The sequence below is a fragment of the Halichoerus grypus genome, chromosome 6 (assembly GCF_964656455.1).
Source record: "Halichoerus grypus chromosome 6, mHalGry1.hap1.1, whole genome shotgun sequence".
NCBI lineage: Eukaryota > Metazoa > Chordata > Mammalia > Carnivora > Phocidae > Halichoerus > Halichoerus grypus.
This window is the reverse complement of record NC_135717.1, coordinates 113,629,466-113,646,937: the sequence shown is the minus strand read 5'-3', so window position 1 is coordinate 113,646,937 and position 17,472 is coordinate 113,629,466. Positions and strand designations below refer to the sequence as shown.

The following is a 17,472-nucleotide window of genomic DNA, read 5'->3' as shown; positions in this document are numbered from 1 at the left end:
GAGAGGGAGAGAGAGAATCTCAAGCAACTCCATGCTGAGCACGGAGCCCAACGTGGGGCTTAATCTCACGATCCTGAGATCATGACCTGAGCCGAAACCAAGAGTCAGATGCTAGGCCGACTGAGCCACCCAGGTGCCCCATGGGATTCTGTCTTATTCATGCTTTCTCTTTCATAGTTTCTGGCTCATATTTCATTTTCAGTATTTGTTGAGTGAATAAATACCATCTGTAAAATACTTCCACACTGACGTATAATCATGTTAATAAATTTTAATAATTATGATATGGTCTGAATGTCTCAAGGTATGTACTTTGTGCTGCAGGCAAATGATGCAGAATATCTAGTTGCTCATAATATTCTAATTCTTTTTAAATTTTGTTTTAGCTGTTGTTTCCTCAAAATAGGTCAATAATAGAATCTTCAGAGCTAAAGATATAAGCTATGAAAATGTGTTCCAGCTTTACCTTGGCCAGGGCCAAAATTAGGATTTGGGGCTGAGATCTTAAATCACTGTTTAATACTTCATGGGCTATATCATGTCATAGTCAAAAGAGAATGTAATGTTTTATAACTGGTATAAATAACATGAGATTAGGTCTCAATTTCCTTATTTGGGAAGCGTATATACCTTGCTTACATTTTTTGTGAGTTTTGAGAATTGTAAAGTCCTCTTTTATAAAAATTGTAGATATGTATATAAAATACTGTATATGTTTGCAGGCAGATAAAGACAGTAATTAAATTCTGATTATTAAAAGAAAGAAGGGGGGGCCTGCGTGGCTCAGTCAGTTAAGCATCTGACTTTGGCTCAGGTCATGATCTCAGGGTCCTGGGATCCAGCCCCACACTGGGCTCCCTGCTCAGCGGGAAGCCTGTTTCTCCCTCTGCTCCTCCCCCTGCTGGTGCTCTCTCTCTCTCTCAAATAAATAAATAAAATCTTTTTTTAAAATATATCATTTAAATCCTCACAATGCTGCTTTATGGTAAATGTTATGACCCTCATTTTACATATGGTAAGACAGAAAAGTCAGAAGTTAGTTAATTTGGCCAAGATTTATACCCTGTTATATGTATCACCAGAGCCAGAGTTTCTGTTCCGTGTCTGGCATTAGTTCTCTGTGGTAGAGAGAGCAGAACAGAGGTGGCATAGTAGGGAGGCTACATTACCTCTCTGTGCCTCCATGACTTCATCTGTAAAATGGGAATAAGAACCAAAATAGTACCTATCTCAGAGGGCTGCTGTGAGGATTAAACGAGTTGATAGATGTAAAGCTCTATAACAGTGTCTGGCACGTAGTAAGTGCCACCGTGTTGGATATATTTTTTTATATATATCCAGGATATATACCAGGTTAGCATGGCTTAATATGAATGAAATCGGTGAGGTTCCTTTGAATAAGTACAAAGTGAAATGGAATTTGAAGCCCCCAGGTCTACTGCCATGTATATTCCTGTAGCCCCCAGAGGGGTTGACTGAGTAAAGCATGGAACGCAGAGCATTCCAGGAATTATGGCTCAGATGTGCAAATGGCCTGAGGTAGTAGAGAACCTGGGGAGTTCCTGAAATTGCAAGAGGGCTACTGTAGCTAGAACATCGAGCTGGGGAGGAGAGGAGACCAGAGAAGAGGGTGAGCCACACAGAGCCTCGTGGGCTTGTTGAGAACTTAGACTTTCTCCTAAAAACAAGGGGAACACATAAAAGAGTTTTAAGCAAATAAATATGACCTAAGTTTAGTTTTCAAAGGATCATTCTGAAAAATAAAATAAATAAAATTTAAAAAGGATCATTCTGGCTGTTGTGCGAAAAGTGAATTTTGGGGGAGGGGAGACAAGAGAGGATTCAAGGACGTGGATTAGGTTTGCTGTAGTTGACAGAGTGAGAGAAACCGTAGTAGTTGGACAAGAGTGATGGTGGGAGAAATGGAAAGTAGTAGATTAACTTGAAAATATATGTTGACGAGTTGTAAAATCAACCAGACTTTGTAAAGGACTGGATGTGGAGGGTGGGGTAAGAAAGGAAAATTTATAATAGAAGATTCATGCTTCTGGTTTCAGTACCTGGATAAATGGTAACAATATTCTTTGGATAGGAAACATTGGAAGAAGAGGAAACTGTTGCAAGTTAGATTCTGGACACATTGAATTTAAACTGCCTCTGAGATATGCAAGTATATGCATCAGTTAGGAGGCTGGACATAGGCGGCTGGAGCTCAGAGGAGAGGCCTGGCCCAAAGATGGACCTTGGGATATGAAGTCTTGGGAGTCAATGGTAAGAATGGAGGATTGGGACCTCGTGTTGAGGAATTCAAGCAATGAAGCTTTAAACAAAATAATACCTTTTAAAAGAAAAAAACCCACGAAAGTTCTAAAAAATAATAGCAGTGTTCATAATAAACACAAGTGTGGAAGATTTCCTAGAAGCCAGAGAGCAGATAGCACTGGAAAATCTGTGAAAGAGAAAAGGAACCGGGTAAACGAGGGTAAAAAATTCACAGGGTAAGTGGGCTTTTTTTCAGAATGAGCCTGGCAACAACTCCAAATGAAATGAATGTATACAAAGAGAAGGTGTGTCTTATGGGCAACCAATGACCAGGTTTTTGCCAAGGAACCTCAGTTTGGACATGTTCATCTGTTTGGGCCACCACCTTTGCTCAAAGGTTAAGCCTGTGATCTAGTCTGGAAAGAAAGCCTGACTTGGGGTGCCTGGGTGGCTCAGTCATTAAGCGCCTGCCTTCAGCTCAGGTCATGATCTCAGGGTCCTGGTATCGAGCCCCACATCGGGCTCCCTGCTCAGCGTAAGCCTGCTTCTCTCTCGGCCCCTGCCCCTCCCCCTGCTTATTTTCTCTCTTTCTCTCTCTCAAATAAACAAAATCATATATATATACATATACATATATGTGTGTGTGTGTATATATATGTGTGTGTGTGTGTATATATATATATATATATATATTTAAAAAAGAAAGCCCGACTTTACAAATGGCACTGGGGCCTCCACAGCAGACAAAGAGGGATTACAAGCAGAAACAGAAGCTCCACCCAAGAGGAAAACACATGAGAACATTTTGCTCCCATAGAAACCTCTCCGAGAGTGCCTGCTGCATCCGGGAGGGGCGTTCTCCAGGATGCTCCACATAGACATCTGCAGAGAAGCCACTTACGGGACCTATAAGGGAGCAACCCATTAATGAAATGGGCCTGCAAGATTTAAGAGAAACCCCGAGTACTACCTAAGTTAACCACCATACTCTTCATTCATAAAGAAGAACAGACAACCTAGGATCACTAAGAACTTAAGGAAAACCAGCAAGTGAGAGAGGGACCAAGATGAACAAACAGAATTAACTCCAGAAAAATACATAATTTAGGGAACAAAAGGAGCTTTTGAAAACTTCCAGTCAATGTCTTTAGAAAGATTTGAGAAAATACTGCCTCTATAAAAACAAACAAAAAGGGTAGTATGAAAAAAGAGGGAGAAGATGAAGACCAAATTATTACAAATTAAAAACATGATTGTGAAAAATAATTAGTGGACAGGTTGGAAAATAAGATAGATATAGCTTAAAAGGAAACTGTGTTATACAATGGAATATTATTCAGCCCTAAAGAAGAAGGAAATCTTGCCATTGGCAGCAACATGGATGGAGCTAGAGAATATTCTGCTAAATGAAATAGGTCAGTCTGAGAAAGACACATATCATATGATTTCACTCATGTTTGGCATTTAAGAAACAAAACAAACAAGCAAAGGAGGATATAAAGAATGAGAGGCAAACCAAGAAACAGACTCTCAACTATAGAGAACAAGCTGGTGGTTACCAGAGGGGAGGGGGGTGGGAGGATGGGTGAAATAGGGGATGGGGATGAAGGAGGGCACTTGCCCTGATGAGTACCAGGTGACATATGGAAGTGCTGAATCACTATATTGCACACCTGAAACTAATATACTGTATGTCACCTCACTGGAATTTAAATAAAAACTTAAAAAACAAAGTAAACTATGTTTTTCTACTCTACTCAATACTTCTTCAAACAAAGTTTAAGGGCAAAATAAAGCTTTTTTTCCAACATGAAAGAACTCAGAAATTCTGTTTACAAACATGGATACATTGTGTGAAAAGAGTTACCAAGGTGGATTCCAGCACCATGCAAAATGAATTGAAGAAAGAAGATGGAATGGTGTTCAGAAGACATTGGCAGCTGAGTGAGATTCAGAGGGTGGAAAGTAAAAGGATGGAAAATTCACTTGCAAAGTTTTACTAACAGAGGACCTCCAGATCATTTATTATGTAGTCAAATTTACCACTTGGTTCTTTAGAGCATACCATTTACACAATCATAATGTTGCCAATGCTGATTGTTGGTTTTTAGTGTTCAAAAACAACCTACAGAAAATTATGAGAGACTTCATTGTTTTACAGAAGAGTATGGAAGTATTATGAATCTCAACATTGTAAAAGTATTTCATTAACTAAAACAATTAGGAGCTTGTGAGAAGGACGGATAGAAGGAAGTATGCTAATTTCCTCACCTGTCATTCATCTTAAGTCTAGAATTGATAAACCATGTCAGAGATGTTTTAGTGAATAATTTAAATTTAGAATAACTAACAAGAACTAAAAATAGAAACGGTCATTCATAGGTCCTGCTCTTCGGTGAAACTGGTCTGTGTGATGGATGGAGGAAACTTTTTTACTCATTTAATACAAGTTTCTATTTTTTCTTTAACAGTAGGCGTATCTTCTATCCTCTCTGTTGGCTTTTATAATTTTTCTCTTTATCTTTATCATATTAATGAATATATTCATTTTTATTCCTTCTGCTTGAAATACTATGTGCTTTTTTAAAAATCTTGAGAGCTACTGTCTTTTTTTTGGTTCTGGACAATTCTCTGCCATTATGTCTTTTCTGTTTTGCTTCTCCCTGGCCTCATACTTTTCTCATAATAAGAGGGCAAGTGGAGTATGTTAGACTTCTTATTCTTGCTTCCCCACCATGTCTCTTAACTTCATATTTGTCTTTCTTTACCTATTTGTGATATAATTGAATGATTTCCATGGATCTATCTTTCAGTTTCATGACTCTCCCTTCAGCTGAGTTCTCTTTATTTCAATGACTATTTTTTTTAATTTTTAAAATTCCTTTTTTGGCTCTTTTTCAAACCAGCCTGATCATCTTTTATAATGTTCTTATTTTATGGATGTTAGCTCTCATTTTGAATCTTCCTATTAGTTTTTATTATATAGTTTTAAAGTCCCTTTTAGATTGCTTTGCTAGCTCTAGTTACTCAGGTATGAATCTTCTTTCTCATGCTTACTGACACTCATCCTGAGTTTCCACATGTGTTCTGTGGCTTTTGTACTTGGGGTCGTGAACTCAGCAAGTGTGAGTTGCCTTCCACAGATGTGCTGCCCGGGTGCTGGATTGCAAAGGCATTCCCATGTGGTTTTATATTTGTCAGGGGACTTTTGGATTTCCTGAGTTCTGGAGCAATTGTTATGTTAGTTTCTGTGCTTGGGATATTCTTACCAAATGGGTAGTGCATATTCAGAACCACACCTTCCAAGAGTGAGAGTACTTCTACCACTATAACAGTTCAACAAGAATTGTATCAACAGCGTATGATGGATTCATAGCTTTTTTTTTTTTTAAACCCAATGCCAGTCCACCCCTTTTCATGTTATAGTTGAAGAAAATGAGGTTAAAAAAAAAAAGGTGCCTGGATGGCTCAGTCGGTTAAGCATCTGCCTTCAGCTCAGGTCATGATCCCAGGGTCCTGGGATCAATCCCCACATCGGGGTCCCTGCTCAGCAGGGAGCCTGCTTCTCCCCCTCCCTCTGCTCCTCCTCCTGCTCATGCGCACATGCACTCTTTCTCGCGCTCTCTCTCAAAAATAAATAAAATCTTAAAAAAAGGTTAACTTGTGCTGGGATCCAATGAATTAAAAGCAAAGCAGAACCTAAAAGCTCAGTCTCTTTGCTGTTGAAATGCATTTTAATTTTATATGGATGGTGACAGATGCTGATTCAAAGCTAAACCTGTGCTTCCTTTTGTTACATTCTTAGCTTTGGCTTCATGATCCATGTGCCTGGAAAGCATCTCCCTTGGCATGATCCTACCCTGTGTTGCATGTTATCAGGCATTCTGGTGATGTGAATTCTTTCATACCCAATTAGCAAATTCAAGCAGTAATTTTCCTATCTTACTGCTGGTAGAGACACTGTTAGATTCTGCCTTGTCAGATCTTTGTCAACAATTTACTTTCATCTTCCTTTCTTTTAAAATCAGGCAATTTGCTTACAAACAGGAAAGCCTCTTGAAGATGGCTGCCAGGTCATATTTTTTTTTCCTTCCCACAGTGACTAGCAGAGCACCTGCCATGTTCATCTACATAGGCACTCTATAAATATCCAATGATTTAGTGATTTATTAAAGGACTTTCCTTCTTCTCTTTGATTTTCTGTTTTTGTATTGGGTAAAGGAAACTTGCCAGAAATAAATTTATAGGACAGTTTTCAGGAGTGTACTTTCTTTCCGTGTTTCTATAGAGACCATACACAAAGTAGATGATCCATATTCATTTATCTAATTTAAAGGAAATTATGATTTATTTCATGTTCTTCTTGCAGGAAAGAGTGTTCTGAACACCAGCCTAAAGTGGAAGAGCCTGAGGCTGAAGGTGCAGTATACTGTTTACACTGAAGGAGCTTGTGTGTGGACAAGAGGTGCTGGCAGCTCAAATGGATCCCATGGAGCTGAGAAATGTCAACATCGAACCTGATGACGAGAGCGTCAGTGGAGAAAGTGCTCAAGATAGCTACACCGGGATGGGTAATTTAGAAAAGGCAGCAATGAGCAGGTATGGGATTAAAAATGACCGGGTTCCATGGTAAAATGACAGGTTTATGGATGTGAAAAACAAGGTTTTTGTCAGGAAGAATTGGACTCATTATCTATTTGCAAGATAACCATGACATTGATGTTCACACATCAACTCTGATCCTGAAGTTCATTATTATATCATCATTATATGTCAGTCTGATTTAGACTGTGGGTGACTAATTTAGAATTGAGGTTACAGTGTTCTAGTCCCCATTAATATAGAACATTCAAAGTTATATAACCTATCACTTCTTTCACCTTTTGGACTATTTTCCCCTCAGATTTCTCTTCCTTTGACTGACCCTTCGATGTTGCCGCATCTCCAGAATTCTGTAGCGATTCTTTGGTCACTAAAAGTGACATGTGAGCAAGCTCATTGACAACTCTCACAATTCCACTCACCAAATGTGTGCCATGTCTTCAGTCTGTTAGACTTCTCACTTCATTTCAGGTCACTCTATCCAACTATCTACCACACGTCTCTACAGGGTGCCTCATGTGTCTGAATTGCCTCATTTATAAAGTCAAACTTGGGATGTCTAATATTGAACTCCTGTATTTCTCTTCAAAATCTCCTCCTCCTCCAGTAATTGCCTATCATGGTGAAAATCACCACTGTCTTGTAGCAACTCAGTCAAAAGACCCTGACTGTCAACCTCGAATCGTCCCTTCTCCCAGCCACACATCCAGTGTTTGATTATATCTGATTGGTTCTACCTCTTTAATGTTTCAAATCCACCCTCTTCTCTGTACCCATTCTACTGCCATCTTACTCTAGGACCTCATCATCTGTCAACTATTAGAACAGCCTTTCCTGTCCCTTGGTCTCCCTGTCTTACATTTTGCTCTCCTCCAACTAGCTCTTCACATCCCTGCAAAAGTAATCTTCTACAATTGAGAGTAACTCAGGTTCCATCCCTTGGTAAAGCCTTTCAGTGGCTTCCCATTAGCTATAAGACAAAGATTGGGCCATACCTTGTTTGGCATGTAAGGCCCTTCTTGATTTGTCCCTGATCTGGCTCTCCTGTTCATACCTTGCTCTGCTCCCTTTTTGTAGGAAAGCCTTGTTGAGCCATTTCCAGCTCCCTGTGCCTTCACTCATTCTGCTCCATCAGCCTGGAATGCCCTCTTTTTGTGTCACTCATCCACCTTCCCCTTCCTCCACTGATACCATTCATCCTCCAAGACACAGCTCAAAGTCAGAACTCCGATGAAGCCTTCCCTCAGGTGAAAGTGACCACCCCTCCTTTGTGTGCCCGCTCTCCTCCATCATTCCACCACAACAGGCTACTGGCTTCTGTGGACCCAGCACATAGCATACTGCCTGGAACATAGTAGCTGCACAATAGACATTTGATAAAGGAAATTCATTTCTCACAAAATGGTATAGAACACAATGATGCATGACTTCAGACACTTAGAAGGAAATGTTTGACCAAATCTAGGCCTGAAGTAGAGAATATGACCCTCAAACAAGGACATCTCATTTCATTTCACAACATCCAGGAAAGACCATCAGGAGGAAGCCCTATTCTTCCTCCACAGAGCCTGTGCAGTCAGCTTGTGTGCCGATGGACTAGGGAGATAATGGAGATGTAACTCGTGGCATTTTCTAGGTTGAGCAACTCTTGACAAGGCACAGTGTGGCAGAACACAGGGCTTTGGGATCTGCAGAGTGGTTGCCTGAGTTGAGAGAAGATACTTATCTTCTCATGAGCTTCAGTGAAAAATGCAGCACGACCAACTAGCACCTACTTTTCTGAGGATTAATTACATGAATGCCTGAAAGATAGCTGATCCCCAATAAACTTTGGTTCTTTCCCCTTCACTTGTCACCTTTAGTAAATTGACCAATTCTGAGGGCTCTTGTTTCTGAGAAGGAGGCACATAGATATGAACTCAGCAGGCTGAGCAGAGGGGGACACCATCCTGAGAACAGTCCTACAGGGTCATTCGATTTGGTCCTCTAAAAGCCACAGTGGAAAGTTGGGAATGCTTCTGTTAAGCTTCGTACAATGTGTTCGGGACTGCTTACAGTGACTTAGCTTTTAGCTCCTGACTCAGACCCAGTCATCATTTTGCAATTTTATAATCACTTTAAAAAGATGGGTTTTGCTTACATCTGGTTGGATTGATCCCTTCAATGTAAAGTGTTGGGAAATTGAACATAATTCATTTATTTGGAATCATTATACTTATGTTTTCAATACATGCTGGGTTCAGTATCAAAACATTTAAGACATTCAAAACATTTCTCATATAGTTTATCCAGTCTTGTCATGTTTTATGATTATAATTCATCTCATGCCAAAATAAAAACATGCGAATGCCTTGAGAGAGAAAAATCTATTTACTTTCACATTTTAAATTTTAAAATCTACTCATGGACTAAAGGATTCTAAGTTATTGATTGAGGTAAAGAAATAGAATGTTGGCATTCCAGAGTTTAAATCCAGATGACACTTTTGTTTGCTAACCCTTAGGCCTGTTTTAGGCTCCATTTTATCTTATTTTGTCTGTTTCCAACTATGAACATTATGTCCCAGTCTCCACATAGCAAGTCTATTAACTACAGACTATTAAGATAAAGCACAGAAAGGGAGCAGGGGGCGCAGGGGTTCGTGCAGGGATGGAAGAAAGCATTGGCGGGCATTATGCTTCCTAGGAGAGAGAGGAGAATGCCGGGAAATGTTCCTAATTTGTCCACAGTGAATATCTAGAAAAGCCCATCAAACTTAGTAACTTCATCTGCTGGTTCTACCTACACTTGACATTGTTCTATAGTCTCCCAAAGTAACCTTGTTATCTCTTTCTCACAAGATATTTTCAGGATTAGCTTGTTATAAAGGATAATTTGTACGGATCTCCTGTGATTACTAGTCAAGCCTTTTGGACACTTGGTTGTACTAGACCCATTTCCTTAAACCCCTGGCATATAACCGCAGGACCTGTACAGAATAGCCATGGGTGGTGTCCAGCCTCTGCCTAAGTAGACCACAGTCACAGTGTTTGCTGATGGCAAAGGCAGAAAGCCCTACTTCCTTCCCAGCTCTTCTACCAATTCATGGTTTTCCTTAACGTTTTTCTTAGTTTCTCATTGTCTAAATAGTTCGAGTATATCTTCAGTCATGAAAATCTGTAGACTCACACTCAAAAACAACCAAACACAACACAGAGCTACCACTGAACTACATTCCAGCAAGGGATATGTGAATCCACAGGCGGAGCCAAGAAAAAAGGAAAACACCAGCTATGGGGTCCTGCCTGGGACTGCAGGGCACCATGGAAGAAGACCCTAGACTTGGAGTTGGGTGGGTGTGGGCATGTTACTTCCCTTTTCTGAGCCAGGGTCACCTCATCTGTAGAGCAGGGGCTTGAAAGTTCCTCTCATAGGGATATCTGAGCATCGGATGAGATGAAAATCACATGCCTAGGCACTTAATATTTATTGAATTAATACAATCATCTGATTATGGTGTGGTAGTAACAGAGAAAACTCAGTCACTGCTCTATACCTTCTCTTTGGGAGGGCTCAAAGTGAAAACAAAATTAGCTGTAATTATTCTTATTTTTTGGCACAATTCTTGTGGGAAGAAGAAATATGGCTTAAAAAATTATTTTCTTCCTTCATAACTTTTCTCCTTCCCAAAGTATATTCATGAATGGAGCTCAGTTGTTGGTCTGGAAGGAACACTAGTATGAAGGAATAAAAGAAAGAAAAAAAAGTTTTAAGTGCCTTGTTTTTCCTCCCCAATTCAGTGACTTAGATCACCTGAAACACAAATATAATTCAGAGCATTTACTTAGATATTTTTCCTTCATTTTCTTTTTTGTATGTGCATCCAGTCAATTTACTAATGAAGATGCTGAAAGTCAGAAATTCCTGACAAATGGATTTTTAGGGGAAAAGAAGCTGGCAGATTATGATGATGAACATGTAAGTGAATCTCTGCTTTTGGGCAGTAAACAGGACTCGAGGGTGCCTGATCTACCTAGGTCTCTGTGGGAAAACAATGTGACTGAAATTTTCCAAGCCTTGATCAGCACATTCTCTGTTTATTCAGGCCCTTACTGGAATAAGGACTTGTTTTTCCTGTTCGCCATATGGCTACATAAATCATTTATGAAATTCATTTGTTTTTTGGAGAAATCATTCTAACCCAAATGTAATCTGCAATCAGACATGCTTTCCCTTCTTTACATTACCCAACTTGTATTTTCTATTTTTTTCCTGAGACCCCTGCTGAAACCAAGCATTCCTTTGAAAATTATATGCTTTTATTGAAATAACTTTTATTCACTGTGATTTTATCTCACTCTTCAATTTCGAACTGTAAGCTCCTCCAGTAAAAGATAATGTGAGAATAAGAATAATTTGGCAAATATTTGCTTAAAATGTGCCCTTTTTTCTTGAAGCATCCTGGAACCACCTCCTTCGGAATGTCTTCATTCAACTTGAGTAACGCCATCATGGGCAGTGGAATCTTGGGCCTGTCCTATGCCATGGCCAACACGGGGATCATACTTTTTATGTAAGTACCTCTAGTTCAAAGCCCATGCACACCTCGTGTTCTTTCAGTTAACAATCTCAAGTTTGATCTTTGTGAACAGGAATGATCTGAGAAAGTATTAGCATATTCTCGGGCTTCTAGATAAAACAGCAACCTGAGGACGAACCAGAGCAGACTAATCATGGTGTTTGTTCAACCAGCTGCCCCTAACCAACTGGTAGAAACTATATGTGCTCAACCACCCAAAGTACTGGAACAGCCCTACCAGTTCAAAGAAAGCATTTTACAAAGTGATTCACCGTAAAAAGATCTTTCCCAGAAGCAGAACCGACTGCATCACACTGTGAGGAAAAAAATCCCATCCCAAACCAGGCCTAGAGTCCTGCATGCTCTGGTCCCATCTTGTGCGCCATCCCCTACACCCCCTAGATGCCTGATGCAATGAGCACATTGGCCTTCTCTCCAACCCAGAAGGTGCCATATTCCCCTCTCACCAAAGGGCCTTTGCACAAGGTCCTGGAATTCTTTTCCCTTTTTCTTCATCTAGTTGACTCCTCATAGCACAGCTCACCCTCCCCTGAGTTATGCCTTTGTTGGCCTCCATGCCTGGGACAAACACCTTACTTTACACTCCCCATAATTTTAATATTTTAGTGCAGTTGTCCAATTTATTTGGTTAGTATCTCTCTCCCTTGCTAGACTATAATCTCCAGGGGATTGAGCCCACATCTGTTTTCACTCACTACATGTCTGTATCCCCAAGACCTAGTACAGTGCTTGGCACAGAAATATTTGCAGAGTGGCCAGAGTTTATTCCTAAACCTAGGTACTTGGTCAAAGGCTGCCTGAGGGTAGCAGGGTCACATAGCCGACCTGGAGGGCGGACACCACATCGTCTTGTGACAAACTGCCACAGATGTTTGTGTGCATCACGCACAGCCTGGGATTTTCTAAGACACAGTTGGCAGCAGTGGAATTCTTCACAGGAATAGTCTAATATTAGTCAGGCATCAGCGTGAATGCAGATCGCCATCCCTAATGCAACGCTAGAGCGTTAAATAGCTGTCTAAGAATGTAATGCTTATGTTATAAATATATGCTATTTATGTTTTGAGCACCATTTATGATTAGATAATCACACAGCTATTTGAGGGCTAAGGATCAGGCAGGACTATAAAAATTTATATTGTGTTACTGCTCTGATCTGTTTTGGGTATATTTTTTAGCTGAACGGGTTTTTATATCAACGTCACGTTTGAAACAAAGTAGTTTTTTTTCTTATTCTCTAAATCTTAATGGCTTAGAGATGTATTCATACACACAGTTGTATACTTTTGTAATAGGCACTATCTCTAAGACAGACTGCCTTCTCCAATTAGGAAGTTATCATCAATCACTGATGAATAGAAATAAGAGACTCTTCCCCCAATCCTAGGCCTAGGGTCACAAGATCATTTTCAAGGGAGTAGAATATGCCACTTTTAAAACCAAGGGCTTCATTTCAGACCTAAACATTTAACAGATTAAACTGTCCAGAGCAATTACATTGTTGGACATCGTGAGGTATGTTCTGTGTATCCAAGAAGCACAGATTGAATTCGGCTATCCCCCTTAACTCACAGCGAGTGACACAGGATTTCATTGGTTTTACTTTTAGTATTTTCTGCCAAAGAAAGTATGTGTTTAGAATACAGGGAATGCTCATTATTTTTCCAGGAAATAAAATTCTGTAATCTGAATCTCATCTTTAAAAACAGGTAAGTTCACGAGGCATATGGAAACATATATGAATAAGTCATTGATTAGCCAGTTCTGATAAACATATTTTGTGGAAAACAAGAGCACAAGATAGCTAGAGTAGTTATAAAAATTTGTAACTCATGGCCCAAATATACATTCGCAACATTGACTTCATCAGGAATTACCAAAGAATTAGATCAATTGTGGGGAAAGTGTTTAATGTGTTCTGGTCATGTAAAACAAAGAATAAGGGTTTTATTTTGGTTTTGGTTTTTGCTTTAGATGTCAGGTAAAGTTTAGTTTTATTCCTTTATTTGTTATATAGATGCTTTTATCTATGCTCTTATTTTTGCTTTCCAATTCTTGTTTTTGGAGAAACACTGATCACTCTATGCATAAAGAATCCATACATGCCTTGGACATTGTAGAGGGTCCAGAGCCAGAACTGATTCTTTCTGACCCCAACACAAAAAGGCATTTCTCTGCACCCTATCCTTCCCTTTCTCTGTCTGCTCTATTATACAGGTAACGGCCTGACCCTCCCGCTCACACAGTATCTCGTTATCTCATGTACAGGATCAGTGGTAATGCAGGTTAGACTGCATGCTCTGGCTTCGGTATTTCTAGATTTTACATTAAGGCTTAGCCAGCTTGTCAAATAGTCCTTCAATTATAAATGTTGCTGAGAATAGCACACAAATATGATGGACATATACCCATATGCTGAATAAGTAGATAGAGTATTTGCTAATTTTGCCATACATTTAGCATCTAAGTTATGAACCAAATTCGGCTAGTGGGGAACTTCCGGTGGTATATTTTAGCACATAAAATACAGCAAATTCCAGTTCTGTGACAGCAAAGGGTATGCGTGGAGTTCAGAAAAGAATTTCTCAGCTTCCCAAAAACCCACATACTTTCGGAGAGTTAATGGTTGAAAGGACCAGTGAGATAATTTATGATAATATCTAATGTGAGGATGTCTTATTTATTATAGAAATTTATTGTCTACTCTCTATTCCCTTCCCAGAATCATGCTGCTTGCTGTAGCAATATTATCACTCTACTCAGTTCACCTTTTATTAAAGACCGCCAAGGAAGGAGGTATGCTACCCCTCAAGTCCAAGATGTTCTATTTTGATTCTTGTTAAAGGGTAGTTCATTCTATTGCTCTCTAACTATAGGAGGATTTTAGTCAATTTCACATTTCATTTTCTTCTGACCCCAATGACATGGCCTCTCAATGTTTTTAGTAATTAGGGTAGCTAAGAGAAGTGAAAGGCAACTGGCTCAGGTTCAAGCCAAATAGGAAAAAGGAGTCTTGATGGATGACAGAAATAACAGTTCTGACTTGCTGCACAGAGCTAAGATGAATGAAGCCATTGCTTCTTGTCTGGAGAACATTTAACATATTTTGTATTGGCTTCTGAGATTGCATCTTTGGGGTTTATAATTTCTATGTGGTGTTTATGTACACATTTGAGACTCCAGTGTACAATTATAGAAATATTTTAGTCATTAAAACAATCCTTTTAAAAGGTTGTTCTTTTGTTTTTTTGTTTTTACTTCTTATTATAGGGTCTTTAATTTATGAAAAACTAGGGGAAAAGGCATTTGGATGGCCTGGGAAAATTGGAGCTTTTGTTTCCATTACAATGCAGAACATTGGAGGTAAGGGCATATAATATTCACTACCACTTAAACTTTCTAAAGAATGTTCAATAAACCAGAAAACTCTTACAGCAATGAACAAGCACTTTAAATACAGAAAAACAGCTGCTTTATATTCAGAAATTTTAAAAATAAGGATTCTTAAGTAGATTTGCTGTCCTTTAATGAAAAATAACAATATCTAAGAAAATATTATATAGGATCCCACCAAATGAATTCTAGAAGTAAAATAGAAAATAAAAGCTTTCTTGATTTCAAATGCTATTATGGCTTTCATTTAAATTTTAAAAATTAAATCATTAGTGCTTATTACTGTCTTTGTCAGAACAGTTGATGTTTCATATGTATGACTGAGTTTATTTCATAAAACTGAAAATTAAGTACCTGAAAGGCATAGCCAAATATGGGGGCGGGGGGTGGTTCCTTGAGACAGCTTCACAGAGCCAGCCCATTGGAGTATGTCCTGAGAAGTTGTGCTAAAGCAAAAATTTGGCTGGGTAGACATTGGGAGCATTATAATAAAACCACCAATTCCTTGGTTCTACAGATTCTTATAATTCCTACTAAATGATAATTTCTAGAGTAGAACCTAGGAATGTGTATTTTTAATAGTGTTCCAGGTGATATGTTTACCCACCAGTTTCACAGGTCCTATGGAGTTCTTGACCCTCAGAAGGCATCCAGACCCCTAATTCCTATGTCCTACTGCCTATGTCTTCTTGCACGGCCTGGAATCTATCATCACACAGCGGTGCCTACTTCCTCACCTCCTCTCCAGTCCCCAAACCTGCTATTCTGTTCTTCTTTCTTTCTTCTCTCAATGAACAATACCAGCAGCCTCCAGTTTCTTGAGCCAAACATGATAGGTGTCATCCTAAACTTCTCCCTCCCTCCTTAATCCTGATCATTCAAATACCTACTCTTGTCCATTCTGTTTCTTACCTGCCTTGAAAAGTTCTCCTCTCCTTCTAGTCTCTCTATCACAGTTCAGGTGGTCACTGTTTCTGCTCAGACTCTTGCAGTAGCCTTCTAACTGGGCTTCCTGCCTTGAGTTTCTCCTGCTCCTATCTCCGATTTATCCTCCAAATTCACTTTCTCAAATGCAAATCTAGTCTTGCTTCTCACAAGCATAAAATTCTTCAGCATGCCCTCATTATTTTCAGGTTAAAACTTAAACTCCTTGGCTTGTCATGTAAGATCTTCATCTTTCTTCTATCTACCTTTCTGATACCTTTCCTACTACCTCCATACCTAGCTAGCTAGCTAGCTAGCTATCTTTTATATGTCCTGTCATACCATAACAAACATACTCAGTTCCCCTACTCTTGGAGTCCCCCAACACCCCCCCACAAGACACACATTCTTTCTGTTTGCTCCCATGACCCATCGCTTCTCTAGACTAGTAGGTACTAGTCCCTCCGGGTTCCCTTGGCCCTGTTTGTATGTATCTGACATGCTACTGCTTTTAAAAAATATTTTCAAGCCCTTGAGCAGAGAATAGACTTTTGGAGTCTGATGCACCTAAATTTGAGTCTGTTTCTGTCATTGTCTGTGACTTTATTCGTCTGAGTCTAATTTTTCCATCTATGAAAATGAGAATTACATTCCATCTCACAAGGTCATTGTGAGGATGAAGTCAGATAACATATGGCACATAATAAGGGTTCAGTACATCCTTTCCTCCCTAGTTCTCGGATTCAATGTCTCTGGAGCCCTCCTGATTATTTTTTAAATGGGCATTTTTATAATTATAAGACAAATATATGCTAATTGTGAAAAACTAAAACATTACATAAATATATTAATTATAAAGAAATATTTATATAAGTCACCCTTAAAAATAGCTACTCCAAGGTTTTCCTCTATGCAAAATTTAATAAAGATATTGTTACTGATAAAATTGGATCATCTTATAATACTGATTTGCAGCTTCCTTTTTTTACTTGACAATATGCCTTGAATGTATTTGCATATTATTCTTTTAAATGGCTTTTGAATTTTCCATTGTGCAAATGTACCATAATGGGTTTACTGAATCCCTTATTGATATTGGATTGTTTCTAGTTTTTCACTATGACAAACAATTGCTGCAATAAATAAATTTGCACAGAGATCTTGCAAGGAGGTAACTCTTTTTAAATAAAATCATTGGAGTTATCTAGGATTTCTGGAATGCAGCAATTCTTCTAATAACTTTCATCCAACTATACCTGCTCCTGCTAATGGATGGTTGGTAAGCAGATAAATAAAATCCAGGCATATCTTAATGATTTGTATTTATTTCTTTTCATATTTGTATATATTAAGACTATAGACCTGGGTAGAATTTGGCAGTAATACCAGGATTGTTGCCTACATTTTACTGGTTTGAGGCCGCAAGCATATAAGGTCCCCATCCCCCACCGAATAGACTGCTTTACATTTGGTTCACATTTTCAGCCCTTTCAAGACTTAAACTGTCAGGCATTTCATAGGATCACCTCATAGTTGATCTAATTTACTTGTTTGGATAACTGAAATAACTGGACATACACATATTTAGCCCTAAACCCAATGAGCTGAGGAGCAACAGCACTGTCTTTTGCTCAAAGTGTAACTACCATTATGCTTCTAAATAATGGAGTAAACTATAAAATGGTCTCTCAATCAAGACGCACACACATGAA

General features: G+C 39.0%; 1 protein-coding gene across 5 annotated transcripts in view; it reads left to right on the top strand.

Annotated features, from left to right (window-relative positions):
- The window catches only part of SLC38A4 (solute carrier family 38 member 4), a 68,956-nt gene that overhangs the window by 32,923 nt on the left and 18,561 nt on the right, over window positions 1-17,472 (top strand). For 3 of the 5 annotated variants that reach the window (XM_078075921.1, XM_078075922.1, XM_036110337.2), the window contains exons 2-6: window positions 6,632-6,861; window positions 10,731-10,821; window positions 11,301-11,416; window positions 14,166-14,239; window positions 14,714-14,806. In XM_078075921.1, the coding sequence (XP_077932047.1) occupies window positions 6,743-6,861; window positions 10,731-10,821; window positions 11,301-11,416; window positions 14,166-14,239; window positions 14,714-14,806 (493 nt within the window). In that variant the 5' untranslated portion in view covers window positions 6,632-6,742. The other 2 variants (XM_078075923.1, XM_078075925.1) reach the window with 2 other exon arrangements.